At 40.3% G+C, this 25,350-nt stretch overlaps 1 protein-coding gene across 1 annotated transcript in view; it reads left to right on the top strand.

The window, feature by feature from the left end:
* Nucleotides 1-25,350, top strand: part of LOC141111709 (uncharacterized) — an 85,737-nt gene that overhangs the window by 199 nt on the left and 60,188 nt on the right. Inside the window, 15 exon segments of the mRNA XM_073603854.1 lie at nt 1,987-2,248; nt 2,332-2,446; nt 5,038-5,125; nt 5,798-5,904; nt 9,469-9,685; nt 12,412-12,537; nt 13,328-13,445; nt 14,062-14,200; nt 14,976-15,086; nt 15,289-15,358; nt 17,427-17,564; nt 17,734-17,898; nt 18,723-18,817; nt 19,417-19,543; nt 20,820-21,075. Of these exon segments, the coding sequence (XP_073459955.1) occupies nt 1,987-2,248; nt 2,332-2,446; nt 5,038-5,125; nt 5,798-5,904; nt 9,469-9,685; nt 12,412-12,537; nt 13,328-13,445; nt 14,062-14,200; nt 14,976-15,086; nt 15,289-15,358; nt 17,427-17,564; nt 17,734-17,898; nt 18,723-18,817; nt 19,417-19,543; nt 20,820-21,075 (2,134 nt within the window).

The following is a 25,350-nucleotide window of genomic DNA, read 5'->3' as shown; positions in this document are numbered from 1 at the left end:
TATATGTATGGTGTTATTTTTCAGGTTTGTTTCTTTTATTCTATTTCTACCCCCTTTTATGTTGGGTGATCTCTTATAAATTTGATGACAGCTGCCAAAGTTATAAAGTGACACCATCACTTTACCCATTCAGGTCTGTGACTGTCTCCCCTAGTAGCCCATTCCCCAGCTAGGAATGCTCATGATTGTCACTCCTTTACCACCTCTCAACTCTGCCAGGGCCCTCGCTCTATTGCTTGAACAGAGTAGAATTTCCAGGTATGGGGAAACTTGTTACCTTCCCCCTTGTGACAGCCAATGGGCCTGATCAGCAAACACTGTCATGTCCAACACCATCCAAAACTAGGGCTCACCCAAGGTGAGCTCCTGCAGCTCCTACAGGGAGTGTAGACTGGCAATTATATTTTCTTGGGGATTGGTGGGGACTATCACCATCCACTGTCACTTTGATCTAAATAAGCAAAGGGACAATGTCCCTTTAAGGAGAAGCTATGGAATGCACATTCTGAGGTATTATTGATTGTTATATACCAGAAGGATTGTGAGTAAGTGCTGTACATTTGACCAGAAACATTCCAGAATAATGGGCACCTTGTGCTGGGTTGTAAGTGAAGATGATAGGAAATACAGCCAACCCGTCCTATTATGGCACATCTCTTTAACTCTACTATTGGGCTCAGCAGTCCTTACTACAGCTGATTTTGTCAGGAAGGTTGTAGCTTCCTCAGTTTTTTATAAAATAGGTTTTGCCTAGTATTTCCACCCTGGTAGCAAGTTATTGGTCTACCACATGTATGCTGTAATGTTGGCACCAGGAAAACGGAAAATTGTATACTTAGTTTGTAATTTTCCTTTCCTGGTGCCAATCCTTGGCAGCATACTGAACCCACCCAGTTTATTCCAATCATTTTGCAGGGATTGGACTGTTGTGTGGGTGTCAAAACAATATTGTTTTGTACTGGTCCTGTGGACAGAAGTAGTTGGTGCTACTACCACATGCATGCTGCCATGGATTGGCATCAGGAAGGGAAAATTACAAGGTTCAGTTTTTGGCTGAAGGTGGAATAAAGATATTGGGGTTGATTTATTAAAACAGGAGAGTGCAAAATCTGGTGCAGCTCTGCATAGAATCAGCTTCCAGGTTTTATTGGCAAAGCTTAACTGAACAAGCTGAAGTTAGAAGCTGATTGACTACCATGCACAGCTGCACCAGATTTTCCACTCTCAAGTTTTAGTAAATCAACCCCATTGTGTCACATTGTAAATGCATGTCCTATTGTGCTTTAAAGTCCATAGGTAGCAATTATAAATCTATTGTTTTTAGTTCAGACCTTATTCATGCACTTGCTTTAAGAGAGAAGTGCTATGCAGTGCTACTAAGCAAGAAGCACAATCTGCTAATGTAACGATTAATTAATAGTTCATTATTTAATGATTAATTCATAATAATAATTACTCCTGCCCCCATGTAAATCTGCACGCTATCCTGAGAAACAATTTTATTTAAAACCCCATGGATGACTTTATTTGTCATTGCAACAGAAAACACATTTTTGGGGAACTAATGACACATACACTAATCAGTGTCTCTTCCTGATCAAGTATTCAACATAAATATACTGTATACACTTGTTCGTTAAAGAAGACTTCTACATAGACATTACCAGTTGGCTTAGTACAGTTGATTGCCACTCTAGCTTATGCAATGAAGCAAATCAAAGACTAATAAGATTGTGAAAGTTTGGTAACACAGTCAGTATCACAATGGAAGTTGCCTTTTATTATTTTAACAAGGTCTGAGAAGTATATTTTTTAACTGGAGCTGGACTTTACATTTTGCCTTGTCTAATTTCCTTTTTGGGAGATTTCCTTTCCATTCCTTTTATGTCTGACATCCTTTACCTGAACAGGGTAGAAATCTCGTTGGGGACAAACTACATATATGTCTTCCCACCTATTCATACCAATTGATACTTTTTCTAACAGTGATGAATCCGGCACACAACAACCTTGTCTGCAGCACTTGGGGAAATTTTCACTATAAGACCTTCGATGGAGAAATCTATCAGTTTCCAGGAACATGCAACTATATATTAGCCTCAAACTGTAAAGACACATATGAAGACTTCAACATCCAGATACGACGTTCGTCAAACTCAGATAGGACAGTGGTGTCCCATGTGGTGATAAAGATTGCTGGCCTTGTCACTGAGATGAAGAAAGGTGTGATCGAAGTGGGAGGGAAAAGGTAACTCTGATTGAGAATGCACAGATTAATGTTAAATTGAATCCAAGCATACACAAGTTTCTATAAAACAACTTTTCTTGCAGGGTCACTCTTCCATACAGCCAGTTTGGAGTACAAATTGAGTACAACAGTGTATATGTGCAAGTTTCTTCCAAGCTGGGAGTAGTGCTTTTATGGAATGAAGCTGATTCTGTCACGGTAAAAGGCTTTACTCATCTCATCCACAATTATTTTCAAAAGTTTGTGTTAGTGACACTGAATCCTTTATCAAAGTAGCTCTCTTATATATGTCTAATGTTTTCATCATGTTATAATAAGCAGCCCGTTTAAAATGAATGAACTCTCAAGACATCTGAACCCATGGAAAAATAGGTCCTGCACCATCATTTATTAAACAGTGAGCACAACGCACAGAGCATAAGTATCTGGGTGTTGTGGTGTTCCTTAATGCAGATACCTTGCAGTGCACTGTAGTTGTGCATTGGGATGCAATTAACTTTGCATTGCTACATATAACTACAGTACACTACCATGTGTTGGGGTAACACTTATTATAATGTGGGCCATGATGCATGCTATGGTGTGAAGAGCCCTAAATCTACCCTATCCACCATTACTATAGCTTAAGATTTGACCTGTAATGTCCAATATTATGCTTTTCTTTAGAAATAACATTTAGGCTTTATGCACACATCTGTACAGGAACCGTACAGCATGCAGAGTCCGCATACTCATTTTCAGGGGAAAAACTGCTGCTGTGTACAGCCACCCATGAGAGGAATTAGAAGATGTGGCTGTACGCAGTTATGCTCTAGAACAGGGATATGCGATTAGCGGACCTCCAGCTGTTGCAAATCTACAAGTCCCATCATGCCTCTGCCTCTGGGTTTCATGCTTCTGGCTGTCAGAGTCTTGCTATGCCTCATGGGACTTATAGTTCTGCAACAGCTGGAGGTCCGCTAATTGCATATCTCTGCTCCAGGGGTTGTGTAAAGCACCACATGCTCACCTACCTATGCTCTGAACACACATTATCTGTGTTTAGAGCAAACTTTAGTGTGTGGGTGCTTTGTGCAACCCCCAGCGCATAACTGCATACAGCTGAATCTTTTATTCAACTCCATGGGTGGCTTTACGCAGCAGCAGTGGGTCCCATGAAAGTGATTACGCATTTCTGCACACTGTACAGCCCGTGTATGCAGTGTGCATGAAGCCTTATACAAATGTGACCATCATTAAGAGAAACTTAATTTTGAAAGCTGTGCTCAAAATAAAATCAGCAGAGGTCAAAGGACTAGTTACCAGTGTTGCCTGCAGTCTTCCTGTAGCTGATCTTTCTCTATTACTGACATACATATTATTCTGAGACTAGTAGTCAGAGGTAGCAGATTCTTAAAGCGTTTGATAACCCAAAAAATAGATCCTGCTCCTTTAAAGCATAAAGTTATATGACACAGTGCTTGTGCTGTGTCATTTGGCTTCCTGTAACACCTAAAAAACCTGGCTGATCCTGCCAGTTTCTCCCCTCTGTAAACTGACAACGGTAATCATGGCTGCTGAACCCTGACACCGTGGTCAGTTTGCATGCCTCTGTCATCTGCAGCCTGCTGTCCTGTGTCTCCTCTGTCTCCTGTGTTATCCTTCCCCCTCCCCTACCTGCCTGTCAGCTCATGCCAGTGTCGCCCCCTCTGCTCCTGCTGCTCAAATAACTAACCTATATGCACCATCCGTGCTGTCTTCTTATGCAGTGTCCCCCTCGGTGTGTGATTTATTTAAAAAATGCTGCAAATACTTCATGTAAGAGCCAGGATCCACAATCACATGACTGGCCAAGTCTCTCCTCCTCCCCTCCAGAGTGCATCTGACAGAGGAGGAAAGGAGAGACCTGGCCGGTCATGTGCTTCACATGCCTGACGAAGCGGTCCTGCATGACTCCGAAATGTTGCACCTTTCTTGTGTTGTTTTCATGCAATAAACTACCCGTTTGGACGACACTTTGTGCCGATCCTTGGTGTGCTGGCAAATATCTACATTCCGGCCGGTCATGTGATCGCAGATATCGGCTCTTACATAAAGAATTTACAGCATTTTTTTGATAAATCACACACAGAGGGGGACACTGCATAAGGAGACAGCGCGGATGGTGCATACTTGTTAGAGTGGCTTAACGGCTTAACAACCAATCTTACACTGGAGATATACAGACATGAGGCTGTAGGCACACATGTCTAGGCACAGTCACATACCAGGAAGTGCACTGCTACTTTTGAGCAGCAATTCCAAACAAAAGGTACATTGTTCTGGGCATTGCTAAGGCACAGTTATCATTTGTAGATGTTCAATATAAGGGTACATTCACAGCTGTGAATGTACCTGACACCGATTACATGCGAGAAAGCCAGCAGGGCAATGAGTGGCCACCGGCTCTTCCAGCTAACTGTGGCGGCTCATACGAAATCGTGCAGCGATCAGCTGCTAGTGATCTGCCCCAGGCACAGACTTCTTGTGTCCATGGATGATCACTCGCCAGAGTTCTCACATGCAATCGATATTGGGCGTATTCGCAGGTGTGAATGCATCCTAACATAGTAAAGCTTCACCTTTTGAGTTTAGGCCCTTTTTAATGTAATAGCATGTTTAATATTAGACTTGACTAAATAACATGCAACCATTGCTTCTTTCATGCTGCCATTGCTTCTTTTCTTGACAACGTTTTTGCCTATGGCAGGCGTGTGACACAGAGACCTTTTATTCTTTGTATCTTACACTTATGTTAATTTGATTTCCAGGTGAATGTTCCATCAAAATACATGAACAGCACATGTGGATTGTGTGGAAACATGAATGGGCTGACTCAGGATGAGTTTGTGAATAAAAGTATGTTCTACTACTTATAATCCTGTATTATAACATATTCTTTCTTAGTACTTTTGTCATTTACAGAAACTCACTTTCTTTCACTGAATACACTTTTTAAACAAAGCTATTTTAATTCAAATTCATTTTATAATATAGCTATCAGCACATATTGTAGAACAGGTCACATAAATGTGGTAGTAGATAATAATCCAACCAGTGTATACTAAAGCCATATTATACTGAAGATGCAATAAAAATATCAGACATAATTGTGCACAGTGGTATTTAAGGGGAATCATAATGGCTTTGGGTCGAATGTATTTTAAATGAGTTTTTTCAAGAAGAATTCAAGGTTTGGAATTTTTTTTACATCTGTCCATCTTGGACCAATGAAATTATAAATATACTATACTATGGGATCCCTCTATAAGCTGGAAATCACTGTAGAAGATACCGCTACTCCTTTGACCTCTAATAGCTTTCGGGTCCCGTATCAAGAGGCTGCCCTGCTGCATTCTGAAAACAAAACACAGGAGGTTGCCCGCTTGGTACGGGTGCCATTCAGACAATGTTTTGCAGTCCTTCAATGAATGAAAAGCATTTTCTGATTGGAAGAGGCGGGAGGTTACATAATATTTTATAAGATATACTGTACATACTATGTTGGTGAAAATATGTGTGTTTATACAGATATCCAGCTGACACCTGTGCAGTTTGGAAACCTGCAAAAGATGGATGGACCTACGGAGCAATGTGAAGACGTTGTACCATCTGCTCCTAAAAATTGTAGCAATCTGGTAAGATTTTAGAAAGACTTTAAAAACGACAAGACAAAGAGGGGAATTTACTAAAATTCAAGCAGATAGATAATGAGTGCATTCATAAAGGCTCAATGAATGTAGCAACACAAGAAAATGGCTACAAAATCGCAACCAAATGGTATAGAACCCCTGCTCGCCTACACAAATTCTCCCTTAAAATACCTAACACTTGCTGGAGATGCAAGAAAGCGGTAGGCTCAATGCTCCATATCTGGTGGGAGTGTACTCTAATCCAACAGTTTTGGAGAGAAGTGCATGCCCTAATAATACAAATCACTACACTTACCCTAGACTATGGCCCCGCTCAATACCTCTTACACCATTCAAATCTACCTAAGAAACACTATCACAAATCGCTTGCCATGCATATGGTCAATGCAGATATGCTCTGCATTCCTGTACACTGGCGATCCACAGATACTCCATCCATCAGAGAGTGGATGATCAGGATCTCTAAGATTGAGGAGATTGAGGAACTGATCCACAATTACCTGGGCATGCTGGGTTCATTTCAAATCTACCGAGAGCTATAAGTCTTATTTCCTGTCCCTTGACGTAGTAGCTTGAACAATATACGGGGAGAATTCCCGATTGGGGGTCAGGTTGGGTCAGAGAGCGGTCCCCACCCCTCCCCTTTTTCGCTTACCTTCCACCCTTCTCCTTCTCTATGTTACTTTATTCTCCTTTCACTCCCCTCTTCCCCTCTTTCATCTATCCCTCCCTCCTTAGTTCTACACATGACTAGACACCATACACCAGCTCTTTCCACCACAACCCATAACATAAAATGGAGGCTGACCCCTCTAGACTTGAAATTACCATTATGTACTGTCCCAATCGCCTAAGTGGGTGGGCTTTGAAAAGCAACAAATACAGATTTGACTTCTTACGGCTATATATTAAAGCAACACCAATCAACCTGTATGTAATAAAGTTTACTGAATAACTTCAACAGTTACCCATGCCATGTCTCGTGGGCTGGTTATACCATGTATCTTCTCACTGTATTGTCTAGTCATGTAACCTACTCCAAAATGTTATTCCAACTGTATTGCACTGTAAAGTCACCTTAATTTCCTTCAATACAATTTTTTTGTGAAAAAAAAAAAAAAACCACAGCAAAAAAATAAAAAAAAATTCAAGCAGATAGAATCTAGAGCAGCTGTGTAATTCCAACCAATCAGCTTCTAGCATTCATTTTCAAAGTTTAAAGTGAAACTTTTAGTCAGAAAATGAAGTCCTGCTAGATCACTTCAGGCTGGCCCCTTTTGCAGGTATAGCTATGTAAAACATTAAAAAGAAGTGCCTATACTGTTTATAATCCAGTAATACACTGCCTCACCCTACGCGCATACTCAGTTGCGCTCCATTTTTAGGCATTTTTAGGCACTGCTGAGTTTGTAGGGGACGATCTGCTGGCAGCCTTAAAGCGGAATTAAACCTTCCTATCCTTTACAGCCAAGGAATCTGCTTCTGTTTGATCTGCAATTGCCATGGTGCTGTCCATGTGATCAGTTATGACACCAGCCATTTGATGGTTTGACAGTTTGGTTGAGGACACAAGCAAATCTGACAGCAATCCCAGCATTCCAGGAATGTAACTGTTTTTTGAAACTGTTTACTGCTGTTATGGAGCTCTGGGCTTCAGCAAAATGGCAGTCTCCAGTAAGAAGGAGGCAATTTACAACATACATTCATTTTGGTAGCATAATTATTAAAGTCGAATGTATGTTTCTTGCTAAAGAACATTATTTTTTTATCAAGTTGTTATGGGTAAAGTTCCACTTTAACTGAACAAGTTGAAGAAGCTGATTTTTGATCCAGCTGGTTACTCGAGATTCTGTCTGCTCCAGTTTTATTAAATTCCCTACCATATGTTTTATTGCCGTTCATATTATGACTTGTAGATTCTGCTGTTATTTATGTAATAGGGTAACTGAAAAATGACAACTGATTCTTGCATTGAAAATGAATGCTGCTTTGTGAATTTTGCCAAGAGATTAGTAAATGTGGTGAGATTTCATTTTCAAATATTATTCAATTATGTGCAAGGAAAATAAAAAAAAATAGCATTTTTGTGTGCACATGATTGGATGATGGAAGTCAATGGAGTTTCACCTAATTTACTAAGCTAGGGAAAACTTCCCTTGCAAAGTTAAAGGAATTTTTTGGTCATAGCATACACTTTTATTTTATAATAATCAGCATTCTACTAGCAATTAAAGGGGTTGTAAACCTTTGTGTTTTTTCACCTTAATGCATTCTATACAATAAAGTGAAAAACCACCTGGCAGTGACCGCCCCCCCCCCCCCCCCATTTTACTTACCTGAGCCCTGGAACTTGACCCGGGGGGAAGCGCTGTCTCTCTTCCCGGGGCTCTTTAATGGATAGATTGATAGCAGCGCAGCCATTGGCTCCCGCTGCTATCAATCAAATCCAATGACGCAGGCGCCGGGGGCAGGGCCAAGTCATACATTCGGTGGCTATGGACGGCGAATGCTGGACTCGGGAGCCCGCAAGTTAATCCCCTCAGGAGAGCGCTTCTCCTAGGGGGGTTATCTGATGTGGGGAGGAGCCACAAAAGCCACCGGGGGACCCCAGAAGACAAGGTTCGGGGCCACTCTGTGCAAAACGAGCTGCACAGTGGAAGTAAGTATGACACGTTTGTTATTTTAAAAAAAAAACAAAAAACGAACCCTTACAATCACTTTAACAATCCAATATAAGCTTGCTAGAAAAAATTTCCTTTCATGTTTGTTATCTGTCTGCTGGCCATCTTTTTCCACAACTTCCTGGATTCCCCGCATGCTTTGCAACTTCTCTTCTGCTGTTTACTTTTGATTTCTAAGGACTACATATCCCATGGTACCTTGCTGCCTGCAAGCTATGATTCCTGTACAGACTCTGTCTCCTAAAACTCTTTGCTGTAGTTCAGGAGGCAGGTTCTGTGAAATGTGTGACACAGCAGTGCCTACTACTCACATGGCATAGTGAAGACATGTCACAGAATTCAGAAAAATAAATGTGTGGGGACCTTCACAAGGTAAGTTTACAATCTTGACAATTGTTCAGATTAATAGTAGGCTAGCAATAATTGAAATAGGATGTGGAAATAAATATAAGGTTTTACATTTTGACTATATACTTTAACAGACTATTTGGTTTGGTAAATTAACCCCGTAGTCCTTGTCAAAAGTAAGCTCAAAACTAGTCATAATGTACACCAATTTTTCCTGTTCTGCTCTTTAGGGCAATTGAAACTCTTCTTGCAGTTTGCAAGATCGCAGGTGAAATCATTAGCATGGCTCCATTGAAATGTTGCTAATTAACACACAAATATCCCCATTTCAAACCATATACTGTATACGGATAGGCAATACTGCTACATAAAATGACAGTATGATCGTCTTTATTTCATGTAGTTACACATTATAATGATTACAGCCGTCACTAAATTCTGTCATGAGCTTACAGTACACATACAGTATACTTACATACAGTGCACTACAATGTTAATGTTTTTGGTCTTCTCCATGCAGAGCGAGACCTGTGTCCGGATGTTTTCCAACGCAGCCTTCGATGATTGTGACCTGCGTGTGCCTCAGGATCTGTACATCAAGGCCTGTGTGTCTGACCTCTGTAGCTGTCAGAATTCATCTGATGCCTCATGCTTCTGTGATACCCTATCTGAGTATTCCAGGCAGTGCACCCATGCTGGTGGGATGCCAAAAAATTGGAGAACCGGCACCATGTGTGGTAAATACATTTTTTCTTGGCTTTTTTCATTGTCTATGTCCTTTTCTAAGGTAGTTTTCCACTGTCGGTAGTACAAAAATGACTACAGTGGTATTTATCTATATTAGGTTTATGGTCTTAGCTAGAAAGCTTCCACTTTGTTGAAGGAGTCTAATGCAGAATGTGCTGCACCAGCTATCAGAAAATGGTTGGTCATTAAACTTCAGGGGACACTTTTTATTTAGTTTTGGATAGAGCAGGGAAAGGTTTTATTGCTGCCCGTGTCTCTGTTAGAGAGATTTCCTCTCACTTCCTGTCAGAACAGGAAATGACAGAAAATTTCTTCAGAGGGGATGTTTTTACATTGGGGACAGGCCCGGATTGTGCCCAAAAATAGGCCCCAGCATTTTAGACTAAGCAGCCCAGAGGGTGTCGGCGGCATTCACATGGGGGGGGGGGGGGGGTGACGAGATTTGGGGTTTCAGTATGTGTTGATTTGATTAGGTATGTGTTTTAGTTTAATGTGACAGATTGGGGCCAGTGTAGGTCAGAGCTGCCATATGATGCTGTTTTTTTTGTCTTACTTTAAAGTGGTTGTATGCCCTTTTTTTATTTTTGCCTACAGGTAAGCCTATTATAAGGCTTACCGGTAGGTAAAATTAATATCTCCTAAACCTATATGGTTTAGGAGATATTCACTTTGCATGCAGCCGCTGACCTCAGCAGCGCATGTGCTGTGAAGGCCCAGCTGAAGGTCTGGCAGATGCCTGGAAGAAACACAGAGGGAACATGTCGGTTCCCTCAGCGTGGACCGAGATCAGATGCCGAAGCCATAATGCCAGTTATAAATTATTACTCACAGAGCCAGTTATAGTATAAACTATTATTTACAGAGCCAATTATAAATTATTACTCACAGAGCCAATTATAAATTATTACTCACAGAGCCAGTTATAAATTATTACTCACAGAGCCAGTTATTACTCATAGAGCCAGTTATAAATTATTACTCACAGAGCCAGTTATAAATGATTACTCACAGAGCCAGTTATAAATTATTACTCACAGAGCCAATTATTACTCACAGAGCCAGTCAATACATTATTACTCACAGAGCCAATTATTACTCACAGAACCAGTTATAAATTATTCCTCACTGAGCCAATTATTACTCACAGAGCCAGTTCTTTCCGATCCTCCCACCACGGCATATACACGTGCATAATTATCCACCTACGGCCGACCCTGCCAGCGCGAACCGCGACTTTCAATTGCCATGGTTGCCTGCTCCTTTTAAAACACCCGGTCTGCCCTATGGCCAGTCCGGGCCTGATTAGGGAGGAAGGGTTAGAATATTTGACAATATTTGTATTACTGACTGTGCTTTCCTGTCCTGGTATAAAATCTCCCCATATATTGTATAGACATCAAAGGCACACAGAATGTGAGGGAAAAGCTCTGATGGGGTCAGGAAAAGAGATAAAAGCATTAAAAAAAAATCTGGAATCTATAGTATACTTGACACTACCAAAGTAAAATGAGTCTCTGTCCCTTTATTGTATTATATTCTATCTTAACATTTGTGAAACACATTGGGGTTGATTTACTAAAATTGGTGAGTGTAAAATCTGGTGCAGCTCTGCACAGAAACCAATTAAACCAATTAGCTTCCAGGTTTTATTGTCAAAGCTTAATTTAACAAGCTGAAGTTAGAAGCTGATTGGCTACCATGCACAGCTGCACCAGATTTTGCACTCTCCAGTTTTAGTAAATCAACCCCACTGTGATTTTTAAGTGTATGAAAAGAGTGCACACACAATGCAATAATGAAGCTGACCATACACTCTGCAATATTTTCAAATGGTCTAATGGATTTCAGCATTTTTTAATAAAAAAATATGTGCTATGACCCATCCAAGCATTTTACAATGTGCTTTATAGTTTGTTGTGGCAAGTGCCCTTGCAGATTCCAAAGAAAAAGATAACAATTCTTTCACTGTTAAAAAACATCCGAATAAGTCAGGAACCAGAGATGCTGGTGCCACCTATATGATGGTCACTGTAATGATCAGACTTTATAATGGCCTATAAGATCTGTCCATGTATGCCCCCTTATGTCGCTTTAAGAGCATATCAGCAAGGAAAGTTCAGAAGTAACCAAAGAAAAAAAAAATGATCAAAGGAGTAGTTGAAACTTGGAATAAACTTCAAGAAGAGATAGTAAGTCAGTCAAGAGTAGGTGAATTTAACTACTTGCCGCCCGCGCTATAGCCCAAAGACAGCTAAACTGTGGGCCTTAATTGCCGTTTTCAAAATTTTATAACAAACTATTAAAGTGTTTTGTGTTTTTTTCAAAATTTTTGGTCTTTTTTTGTTTTATTTAGCAAAAAATAAAAAACCCAGCAGCAATTAAATACCACCAAAAGAAAGCTCTATCTTTGTGAAAAAAATGATAAAAATGTCATTTGGGCACACTGTAGCATGGCCGCGCAATTGTCATTCAAAGAGTGACAGCGCTGAAAGCTGAAAATTGGTCTGGGCAGGAAGGGGGTTTAAGTGCCCAGTACGCAAGAGCTTAAACATGCTAAGGACAAACACAGAACTATGCTCAAATAAAAAAAAAGTTTAAAAAAGGGGGCAAACTCAATAGACAATTATTTTTTACTGTTTTTTTTAAGCCAAGTTGGAGACCAACTACTTTCTAAAATCTGTCACTTTTTACTGACTTTGAGTGTTTTTTTTGGCAGAGAGGACCTGTCCAATGAACATGAAGTATAATGAATGCGGTTCACCTTGTGCTGATACTTGTTCCAACTCCGAGCGGACGCTTGTTTGTGAAGATCATTGCATAGATGGCTGCTTCTGTCCACCAGGTAAAATCATTTTTTTTTTTTTTTTTTTTTAACAGCAAGCATTCCTTGTGTGTTTTGGTGATTATTCTGAATTGGGTTATTTCTACAGATATATAACATATTAAACTACTGAATCAACATCCTCTAAAGTTATCTGAAACTCAGTTGTTTGAAAAGGATGACACAATGGGGTCATTTCTTTACAGAAGTTGAGAATCTGTAGCTGAGTTCACTTTGATTATCCAATACAGGAATTTTCATTTCACATAATTGAAATGAATTCAGTTTATGGAGTGAAGATTCTCAACCCCTATAGGGCTCCATTACATTCACGGTAAGGAGGGTGGCACCAAAAAAAAAAAAACATAGATGAGCTGAATTTTTACCACCCCTCCATTTAAATTGCAAAGGCAGCAGACGGGGGTGTACACATGCTGTGGTTGTGATGCTTTGCTTTGGCTGTGGCAAAAAATGACCCCCCCCTGCTGTGGTCTGCAGACAGCACCGCCACCAAGCATGACCCATTTAAGCAAATAGGGGCAACATGACAACCCCCCAGCAACCATGTGCAATGCCCGCGGTGGCAGTTCAGTGGTGCGGCATGTACGGGGTTAAAACAGGCAGTGAGTAGGCAACATATCGCCTCCTCACCGCCTGTCAAATGTAGATGAAAAGCTGTCTGACCATTAGTGTAAGCATAAGATAAGTAAACTGGCCTTAGTAAGTCATTACAGCGTTTACTCTGGTTATCGGTACCATAATAATAAGAGTTATTAGAACCATCTTTTAATCTCAATCAATGTTTTTTCAGGAACGGTACTGGATGATGTTGATAATCGAGGTTGCATCCCTCTCAGTAAATGTTCCTGCACCTACAACAATAAGAAATTTGCACCAGGAGAATTTTATACCAGCAACTGCCACAACTGGTAAGAACTAAAAATTAGCTGTGAAAGTGCTCAGTCATTTCTTTGTGTATTTCTTACCGATTTGTACAGTAATCCAGCACAAAATAACTCCTCCACTTTGCCTCTTTAGAGGAGCTTTGTGTAAAGACCAGTCACTACTGATCCCTCTCCTTGTGCTGTGTGACTGGTCATGTCTCTGCCCCCTTCTGTAGTTTCGTTAAAGGGAGCCTATAGCTCAAGGACCTGCTGGACCCAATCTACAGCTCTGCTCTCTCACAGCATACACTGTTTTGTACAAAGTTATATCTGGGTTTGCAAAGGCATTTGATGCACATTGCATGGTTACTGAGGAATGTATTTAACAGTTTTGTGCCTGGAGTTCCTCTTTGATAGTACAGCTTTCCTTATGGGAAAGGTCGCTTTTATAAATTCTCTATCAGAATTCTTCGTTAGTACTTTCTTCTCATAACTGCAAAAAACGAATACATACATTTTTGAACATGACAGTCTTAAATAGAAACATCTATTTTAAGTTGGAAAAGCCATCTAAAGCTTTTTGAAATCACAAGAAATGAATTTGAGCAATAAACATTAATAATATCATTATATCTGACTGTGTTTGCATTGTTTATTATAGCACTTGTCATGGTGGTCAGTGGAGCTGTGAGGCTATGCCTTGTGCTGGACGCTGCTCACTTGAGGGAGGCTCACATGTCTACACCTATGATGGTGGTCACTATAACTTCCATGGAGACTGTAGCTACATCTTTACCAAGGTAACATTGCTCATCAAGCCTTCAAGTTTCACTCTGAGTGCACGGTAGTAGCCATATGGTGAATTTTGATATGCACCGTATTAACCCATTTTAGTACTATTATAATGTTTTCTGTAGTTATTTTTATAAAGAATAAATCCTGTAAGTCAGAGATTAAATTAAAGCTGTCCATACAATGACAGACTTTTTTCGTTTAGCCTAAAGGTTGAATCTTCAGCTGTGGCTATTGTATTCCATCAGAAAGGACTGGCGGCTGTCAGAATACCTGAACAGCAGCTGCATCTGATTGGATGCAGTTGCTGTTTGTTTGACGGTTTTCTGCCCAGCTCCTTTGATTTTTTTTTAATTTAAAGGATATCAGGCGGTAGGGTGCCAACAGGACCACTCATGAAGCGAAATTCAGCCAGTTCATCACGAACCCAAAACAATGTGAAGTGTATGCCTAGCGTAAAGCATTCAATTTTACATAAACTGTGTGATAAGATGCTGTAGAACAAACATGGTTTACATAAGGTTATCCAATTGATAAGAATCTCTAGATGTCAAAATACCCGGGGCATAATATATAAAAAAGCCATCTGTATTCTGGCAGGTAGATAGATGGAGTGTAATAAAACATTTTTGTTAAAGAGATGAAAATGATATATTATCACTAAAATTTAAATTTTTTTCCTAATGCAAAACAAACACCAGAGTATTGCAGGTCAGTAATCCTTAGAATGACACTATTTACATACCACATTCCAATAACTCTCCCCTTCATTCTTCCTTGTAGGACTGTGTCACAAACATGTTCACTGTGCTGACCGAGCTGAGGAAATGTGGAGTGACCAATACCGAAACTTGTCTGAGAAGTATCACCCTTTCTTTGGGTAAAGGACAGACAGTGAGTAGTGCTCAGTGCACCAGTACAATTTACCTCTCTTTCCAGATACTGACTAAAAATATCCTTGTAGTATACAAAGTGAATATCACTTTTTGCCCTTTTTTTTTGCTAATTGTTAGTCCTGTTTAAAACTTGTGTTGCCCTAGCCATTTGTTTTAGTTTGATCATTTTCCTAAATTGATGTCACCTCTGTAACCTGTAGGTTCTGACAGTGAAGTCATCAGGAACTGTGCTTCTGAATGGGATCTACGCTCGTGCACCACTAGTCACAGGTACAGAATCATGTGTGATATCATACTGTACATTGAAAGTCGGTCATACACTGCCTAATAAAGGAACCATTTCTGAGCTAGGCAATGGGATTTTCCAATCTGATCCCGTATCCTTCTGGGTGCATATCTCATGTAGTCTGCAGGTAGCTTATTGCTTCACATTGCCCTCTTCTTGGATTGATTGAACATCCTGTGTCTAGGCTTGTGTCAGTGCCATTACCTTTGGTTGCCATTGGTTACAATTAAGATTAGAATTCAGTTTTTCTTTTCTGTCTGCCACCTGCTCTGATTTTCCACTTGATCCTCAACCATGCTGATCTACCTCTTACTCTGACCTTCATGAGTATCTAAGCCCAAAACCAAAAATGTAATACATTGCTGCTTACTAGTCTTTGGTGTAGTGCCTGTATTTGTTTCTTTTTTTTTCAACCTTCTTTTGCTTTACTTTCAACTAGTAATTCTGCAAATAACTCACTTCCTATTCCTGGGTAGCCATGACACTCCTCTACTGTATCTATGAGAGAGTTATGGTTGTCACCCAGACTGCTTTCCTGATTTGGGTTACAAACACATTTGTAGCTCTTCACCTCCATTATGTGAGTAGCACAGGCAATTGGTAGTTTACAGAAGATAGCTAGGAAGAAAAATTGTCTTCAGTGCAGTTCACAGGAAATGACAGGGGCACTGCATTTCTGGCAAGATCATCAGGTATTTTGTGTACAAAAATGTTCCTAGTTAGAAATAAAAAAAAAGAAAGCAAGTTAATCCTACACCACTAAGGACTGGTAAGCTGTGATAAATAATTTTTTTGTTCTTTGTTTTAGTTATCCATTCACTTTCACCTAACTGTTCGGTACTCTGCTCTGCTTTTGTCCTACTTGAACTATTAGATGTCTCCAGCCAGGCAATCCTGAGGGTAGCACTCTAAGAATTCTTGGCGGGATATATTTCTTGCCATTAGAAGCTCTTGTAAAGACCAGTCATGTTTAGGGTCCATGCCTCAGTGTGGCCATTCTGCTACCTGTTAGGAACATAGAGGATCCCCCTCACCTGTGATATAAATGAATGCATTTACAGTATTGATGCGGTCCTGGTGCAAGTATCTTCCTGTCTGCCATTCATAGGTAGTTAGCTGTCCATTTTTGACCGGTCTACATTGCAACTATTGTCAGGAATGTACAGTGCCCTTTTAAAGGGAGTGGGGAGATTATAACAATTTTAGAAGCAGAGAGTCACATACATGGGCAGGTGGATAAACTGGTTTTCAAATCCAGGAGTTAGAGGAGATAAAATATATGCAGTTCCATAATGGCAGTTAAATAAGTCAGTTTTATTTTTTTAACTGATTTGATAACACTCCATGTATACTGTATTGTGCAGCATTATAATTAAACTATGCTAATCCACTGGGCCCTAATTAATCATTTTATGAAAGACCACAATAGATCTAAGTAGACTTGGGTGTGCACTGCAATGTTGATGCATATAACCCAAAATCATAGCATCACTAGGCAGCATTGAAAAAAAGGAATATCAATGTGGGCGAAAAAAGCAATGGCAAGAATTTCAACCTGTGGCAGTTGTAAAACCTGAAATCCTCTATTCATATGGTCAGCACAGTCCCGCTTAGGGTACAATAGCTTAGTGGTTAGCACTTCTGCTTTGCAGCACAAGATTCCCTGGTCCAAATCCCAGTTAAAGCACTATTTACATGGAGTTTGCATGTTATCTCTGCACTTGAGTAGGGTATTCTGGTTTCCTTCCACATTCCAAAGACATGCAGATTAATTGGTTCTAGAGTCAAAATGGCCCTAATGTGTAGGTATGCATATGTGATAGGGACGATAGACTGTAAGATCCTTGAGGGTATGGACTACTGAGCATATATAATATGTAAATGCTATTAGAATCAAACATAAATACCTGTGATGAAACAGATGGACACATGTCACAGCTTCTGCCTAAGAAGTGCAAGTGAAATATCTACATACTATATTTCTTCTTGGATTTCCTTTGTTTATTGAATACCAGGTTGTTAATTTACATTCTTTACATTTGTCTTTTTCAGATAATTTTGCTGTGTTGCAGCCATCTTCTTTTTATCTGGTCATTCAGACCTTCAATGGGATCCAGATCCAGGTTCAGCTTGTTCCAGTCATGCAGGTCTCAGTGAGACTGGACCCTGAATACCAAGGAAACGCATGCGGTAAAAGTTTATCCATGTCTTTTTATTTGGGGCTTTAGTTTTTAATGTTCCTGGAAGTATAATAAATGTGAAGAGGTGTAAAGAACGCTTCATTTACTGGTGGTCCTTTGGGACACTACATTGCTTTTTATTCATTTTAACAGAATATTGTTATTCTCAATGTTTTTAGGTCTCTGTGGTGACTTCAATAAGGTCCGGACAGATGATTTTAAGTCTCTGAGTGGAGCACTTGAGGGGGCAGCAGCTGCCTTTGCCAACACGTGGAAGAGCCAGGCAGACTGCAGTGATGTGAAGGACAGTTATGAAAACCCATGTGCACTCAGTGTAGACAATGGTATGTGAGGAATCTTTTTATAAACATATTATGAGATTAAATTTGCAAATATTTTTGAATACCTTAATAGTATATATTTTAGTCATTCGGGGTGGTGGGGTATTAATGTAGGGTTAACAAAGAGAGGACTTAATTGCAGAGTCAAATGAGCAGGTTGAGGGTGCAGAGAAAACATAGTAAATTGCAAAGCTGCTAAATCTGAATAATGGTGTCATGCTCTTTTGATTATAAAACGGGTAATCTGCTTTATAGTGTGTAGCGGTATGCAGAAAGTGGGAGAAATCCTGCTCTTGTAAGTTGTTGTTCGCATATGTTTATTAAGTGTGTGTACATTTAATAGTTTGTCTGGAGTTCCTACATAGCTGAGCATAAATTCCATTGTTTATGAAAGATTTTTAAAATGTCTAATTCCTGGCTGTATATACTCACCTTCCCTTTACTTGCTTGCTGCTCTGTTCAGCCACCACAAGTGGACAGATGAATCCCTGTGTAAGCTTCAAGTCATAACTCCGAGCTTATACAGGACTTTCCCTACATCCATATGACCGTGCTGAGCTAATCACCAAGTACCAATATTGTCATGTGGGAGCTCTTCCATATCCAAACATAACGGGTATTTCTATTTGCTCCCAATGGGCAAACAGAGTGCTGCCTGGGGGTGGGTGGAACATACCTGAATCTGTGGCTTTGTTGTGCATAAACAAAACACAGGTGCGCTTTATGGTAAAATTATGAATATCATATAGACTTTCAACAAAGCTAATCTGTATAAACAGTTTCTTAGTTATTTAATGGCATTTAACCCTTTATTTACTAATCTTTAGAGAGGTTTGCCAAGTTTTGGTGCTCTCAGCTCTCGGACAGCAATGGAACCTTCGCTCAATGCCATGCTGTTGTGCATCCAGCTGTGTATGAGAAGGTGAGTGATCTGCGTTAAATAAAAAATAAATGTGTTAGATAGTCCACATGGCAGAATAGACCACAAGTCACAAGTCCACAAAAGACACTGGGGTTGATTTACTAAAACTGGAGGGTGCAAAATATGGTGCAGCCGTGCATAGTAGCCAATCAGCTTCTAACTATAGCTTGTTCAATAATGCTTTGACAAAAAAAAAAAACTGACAGTTGGTTTCTATGCAGAGCTGCACCAGATTTTCCACTCCGGTTTTAGTAAATCAACCCCACTATCTTAAAGAAAATATGGTGTTAAATAATTTATTATGCTGTTTTAGTTTACCTGCTTTAACAAAGCCTTATTTTTATAACTTTCCTAAATATAAATAATGTATAACATAAAAATCAATATCATAGCAAAATCAATAGTCGTTATAAGATTTACCAATTTGATAATTGACAATTTGATAATAATACTCAGTTACACAGGAATAATAAGCTAATTGTAAATGTTTTACATAATCTTTCTATGAATCAGCATATTTCCTGCAAACCTTCAGTAGACCCTCCTATTTTAAGAGTGATCACTAAGACATGGTGTATAATTGTGTTTTGTACCAACAGAACTGTATGTATGACAGCTGTAACTATGAGAAGAGTGAAGACAGTGTTTGTGCAGCCTTATCTGCCTATGCAAGGGCCTGCGCTGCTGAGGGAGTGACTCTGGTTGGATGGAGAGGTGACCTCTGCGGTATGTATGGAGGTTTTTATATGGCGGATATTATCCAAGACATTTGCGTTATACTTTGACTAAATTTTTTTGACAATGATTACTTTTGAATAAAAATGTAAAGTAACATTCTGTATATTTGATAAATTTGTCTTCTATTGTACAAAGGGTTGAGTATCACAATTGTATTTTTTAGAACAGCTCTATTACATGATGTATAAATATTATACATAGGTTTACAAAGATCTGCAAAATGTTTCAAATTTAGAATTAAGCTGTATCTTTGCTATAACTCGGCGGATCTGGGGGTACGTTTGCACCCAGTATCCTAATATGAGAAGTAGTCTCCTTATTTTTGCAATTTGCGACTGAATAGGTAATGTATATACTTTCTATTCTAAGTAGGTGCTTCTGTGCTTCTTTGTTGTTGAAATATAAACATCTGTAATTTTAGGAAGGGAAATAATTACTTTTAGTTTGGTGAGAAATACATTAGTATAAGTTAAAAAAAAAGTAATAGAGAAAAAGGGAATTTGGATTTTTGGGGATCTAGTAGGGGGTTGTACGGATTGTCTAGCTCTGACTCTGTGTTATATTCCATTACTTCCTTGTTTTTCTAGGTTTGGTGGTAAGTATAGATTGGATGACACTGATCAATTGATACAAATATTATATAATATGATGATTATTATTTTTGAGATTAGTACCTTGTCAACCCCTTTGACAATTCATCATTAAAGTGTAAAAAAAAGCAAACCCGTGGAGGAAAAAGTAAAATATATAGTTATCCCCGGCTTCTGCCCATTGTACCTAGGTGAGGGTAATAAAGAGATCCTGGGAATGCTGTTTGCACTGTTTTGGTGTAATTTCTTGTGAGATTTGGAATAATATTTTTCTAAGGGTCTCACTGGAAAGATCATTATGTCACCTTCTCCAGTGCAGAAACCAGGGGTAATTTAAGTATATTTACTAACTTTACTCCTGCAGTTTTTTTCACTTTTTACTAGTTAATATGGCAGTTTGTTATGGGGTTTGGGGACCCTGATGAAATAAGGGAACCTTAACCTTAAGTGTAAGGTTGGCTCTAAGACATTTTTCTAAACATGTTTGATTTCTATATTATAATGGCTTTATGAAAATCAAACTTTTAAACTAGATACCTACAGAGGTGCAAGCTATCTTTTGATATTAAATCAAATATTATCGTCTGCTTTACCCAAATGTGATTTAGGGGGTAATCCTTACAAATGAAAAAAGTTGTCATGGCTAATGTAATTTTCATCTTTTCCAATTTTAGAAAAATACACAAAAGACTGCCCGAAAAACAGCACTTACCAGTATTCTATTACTACTTGCCAGAAAAGCTGTCGCTCTCTCAGTGAGCCTGACCCCAGCTGCAGCTTCCATTTCACTCCCCTGGATGGCTGTGCTTGTCCACATGGAACATTCCTTGATGACAATGGAGCTTGTGTACCAGCTGGGAAGTGCCCTTGTTACTACAATGGTTCAATGGTGCCTCCTGGAGAGGTCATTTATGACAATGGTGCCATGTGGTAAGATATATAAAAACAGGGTAATAATGGGTTTTGATAAAAGCTAATACAGAATTTAAAACATTACTTCAATTTATTTTTATTTAGCTGTTTATTATTATTTACTTTTCCCATTAAGTTTTTTTTTATGCCAGGATGTCCCCAAAATCAGTATCTGTTTGTAAGTATAAATGGCTCCCTTCTTCTCCCTCAGAGATAACCCAAAGGACATATTGTATGCAAGGTGGTCTATGTACCACAGCATCTTCCACATACCTGAATGTGTGTGTGTTTAAGGTTCTAGTGCAACAAAAGATTTTATTTACCAAAATTTCCTAATGTTAACCCTGGTACCGGTATATCAATTCATGAGCCTGGGTTAATTAAAACAGCTTACTGCGACTCTAATGAATACTTATGCAGATTTTGAACATTTATCGGTATGCTGGCCTAACAATATTTTACACAGTGCTGAAAATGAAACTGGATTGGTACAGATCCTAACACTTGGTTTGAAAAATGTTAGTGTGTCTACTGCCATGGCCTATGCCTAATATCAACAGGATAGGATAGGAATAGGAATCTGCGGAAAAGTCTGCTGTAATTCTTGCAATGCATTTGTTTTTTGTTTTTTTTCGTTATAACAAAGCTGGAGTTTCATTTTAATCTTCATGGTCCATATATTGTGTTTTGTTTTTTTGTTTTTTATTTGTCTAATACAAAGCCGAGTTTAATTTCAATCTACATGTTCCATATATATCTGTTTATCACATACTTTCAATGTGGTCTGCCAGTATGTACAGCAGGCATCTTAAAACTGTGTTCTCTGGTGGTTTTCTTACTCCTTCTTTGTTGCCTAGGCATAGGATGAGGCTGCAACCATTTAATCATTATATCAAACTCATGCTTTGCTCATGAAGGACAAAAGTAACACTTAAATGCCACTCTTCCCAGCTACACCTATTTGGCTTTATTTTGCTACCCCATTGCTCCATTCAGACACTGAGAACAAAGAGAGGAAGCCCTCTGAACACAGAGCTAAAGACCCTCTCCCTACCCACATATGACAAAGCAAGGTGCATCACCAAGTTCCTTCACGTGGAAAGAAGGAGAGTGCGTCACACTCCCCATACCAGATTTATTTCTTCCTTCTCCTGGTGTCTAAAAGGGAGGGAAGGAAAGAAGAGTATGTGCAGCTGGGAAATGTGACAGTTAAGTGAACGTTTTCTTTTGCGAATGAGAATTTGAGATTTGACAATCCTACTGTAAATGTGATGCAATATGAAGAACAGCCACAAGATGGCACCATTCACAATTGTGTAGACTCTAGGGATGAGCCGAACACCCCCCTGTTCGGTTCGCACCAGAACATGCGAACAGGAAAAAAGTTTGTTCGAACACCTTTAAAGTCTATGGGACACGAACATGAATAATCAAAAGTGCTAATTTTAAAGGCTAATATGCAAGTTATTGTCATAAAAAGTTTTTGGGGACCTGGGTCCTGCCCCAGGGGACATGGATCAATGCAAAAAAAAGTTTTAAAAACGGACGTTTTTTCAGGAGCAGTGATTTTAATAATGCTTAAAGTCAAACAATAAAAGTGTAATATCCCTTTAAATTTCGTACCTGGGGGGTGTCTATAGTATGCCTGTAAAGGGGCACATGTTTCCTGTGTTTAGAACAGTCTGACAGCAAAATTACATTTTGAAGGAAAAAACCCATTTAAAACTACCCGCGGCTATTGCATTGCCGACAATACACATAGAAGTTCATTGATAAAAACGGCATGGGAATTCCCCAAAGGGGAACCCCGGCCAAAATTTAAAAAAAAAATGACGTGGGGTTCCCCCTAAATTCCATACCAGACCCTTCAGGTCTGGTATGGATTTTAAGGGGAACCCCGCGCCAAAAAAAAAACGGCGTGGGGTCCCCCCAAAAATCCATACCAGACCCTTATCCGAGCATGCAACCTGGCAGGCCGCAGGAAAAGAGGGGGGGACGAGAGTGCGGCCCCCCTCCTGAACCGTACCAGGCCACATGCCCTCAACATTGGGAGGGTGCTTTGGGGTAGCCCCCCAAAACACCTTGTCCCCATGTTGATGAGGACAAGGGCCTCATCCCCACAACCCTGGCCGGTGGTTGTGGGGGTCTGCGGGCGAGGGGCTTATCGGAATCTGGAAGCCCCCTTTAACAAGGGGACCCCCAGATCCCGGCCCCCCCCTGTGTGAAATGGTAAGGGGGTACTTACCCCTACCATTTCACTAAAAAACTGTCAAAAATGTTAAAAATGACAAGAAACAGTTTTTGACAATTCCTTTATTTAAATACTTCTTCTTTCTTCTATCTTCCTTCATCTTCTGGTTCTTCTGGTTCTTCTGGCTCTTCTGGTTCTTCCTCCGGCGTTCTCGTCCAGCATCTCCTCCGCGGCGTCTTCTATCTTCTTCTCCTCGGGCCGCTCCGCACCCATGGCATGGGGGGGAGGCTCCCGCTCTTCTCTTCATTTTCTTCATCTTCTTCTCTTCTTCTTTTCTTCTCTTCTTCTCTTCTTCTCTTCTTCATTTTCTTCTCCGGGCCGCTCCGCATCCATGCTGGCATGGAGGGAGGCTCCCGCTGTGTGACGGCGTTCCTCGTCTGACAGTTCTTAAATAACGGGGGACGGGGCCACCCGGTGACCCCGCCCCCCTCTGACGCACAGGACATGACGGGACTTCCCTGTGGCATTCCCCGTGACGTCACAGGGAAGTCCCGTCAAGTCACCGTGCGTCAGAGGGGGGCGGGGTCACCGGGTGGCCCCGCCCCCCATTATTTAAGAACTGTCAGACGAGGAGCGCCGTCACACAGCGGGAGCCTCCCTCCATGCCAGCATGGGTGCGGAGCGGCCCGGAGAAGAAAATGAAGAAGGGAAGAAGAGAAGAAGAGAAGAAAAGAAGAAGAGAAGAGCGGGAGCCTCCCCCCCATGCCATGGGTGCGGAGCGGCCCGAGGAGAAGAAGATAGAAGACGCCGCGGAGGAGATGCTGGACGAGAACACCGAAGGAAGAACCAGAAGAGCCAGAAGAACCAGAAGAACCAGAAGATGAAGGAAGATAGAAGAAAGAAGAAGTATTTAAATAAAGGAATTGTCAAAAACTGTCTCTTGTCATTTTTAACATTTTTGACAGTTTTTTAGTGAAATGGTAGGGGTAAGTACCCCCTTACCATTTCACACGGGGGGGGGCCGGGATCTGGGGGTCCTCATCAACATGGGGACAACGTGTTTTGGGGGGCTACCCCAAAGCACCCTCCCAATGTTGAGGGCATGTGGCCTGGTACGGTTCAGATGGGGGGGCGCACTCTCGCCCCCCCACTTTTCCTGCGGCCTGCCAGGTTGCGTGCTCGGATAAGGGTCTGGTATGGATTCTTGGGGGGACCCCACACCGTTTTTTTTTTTTTTTTTTGGCGCGGGGTTCCCCTTAAAATCCATACCAGACCTGAAGGGTCTGGTATGGAATTTAGGGGGAACCCCACGTCATTTTTTTTTTAAATTTTGGCCGGGGTTCCCCTTAATATCCATATCAGACCTGAAGGGCCTGGTATGGAATTTAGGGGGACTCCCACGTCATTTTTTTTTTTTAATTTTGGTTCGGGGTTCCCCTTTGGGGAATTCCCATGCCGTTTTTATCAATGAACTTCTATGTGTATTGTCGGCAATGCAATAGCCGCGGGTAGTTTTAAATGGGTTTTTTCCTTCAAAATGTCATTTTGCTGCCAGACTGTTCTAAACACAGGAAACATGCGCCCCTTTACAGGCATACTATAGACACCCCCCAGGTACGAAATTTAAAGGGATATTACACTTTTATTGTTTGACTTTAAGCATTATTAAAATCACTGCTCCTGAAAAAACGTCCGTTTTTAAAACTTTTTTTTGCATTGATCCATGTCCCCTGGGGCAGGACCCGGGTCCCCAAACACTTTTTATGACAATAACTTGCATATTAGCCTTTAAAATTAGCACTTTTGATTTCTCCCATAGACTTTTAAAGGGTGTTCCGCGGCAAATTCATTCGGCAAAAACACCCCAAATTGTTCGCTGTTCGGCGAACTTGCGAACAGCCAATGTTCGAGTCGAACATGAGTTCGACTTGAACTCGAAGCTCATCCCTAGTAGACTCCTACAGTACATCCATACTGTATGTCTGTTCTTGGCTACAGGGTCCTTACTATTTTATTGGATATATAGGAAATGTCAAATTGATAAACTTTATAAAACTAGAAAAGCCTTTTTTATCCTATAACTTTCAAAATGTTTAAAGTGT

The sequence above is a fragment of the Aquarana catesbeiana genome, linkage group LG11, assembly GCF_042186555.1.
Source record: "Aquarana catesbeiana isolate 2022-GZ linkage group LG11, ASM4218655v1, whole genome shotgun sequence".
In the NCBI taxonomy this organism is placed as follows: Eukaryota; Metazoa; Chordata; class Amphibia; order Anura; family Ranidae; genus Aquarana; species Aquarana catesbeiana.
Note: the sequence above shows the minus strand (reverse complement) of the source record. Positions and strands in the feature narration are given on the sequence as shown.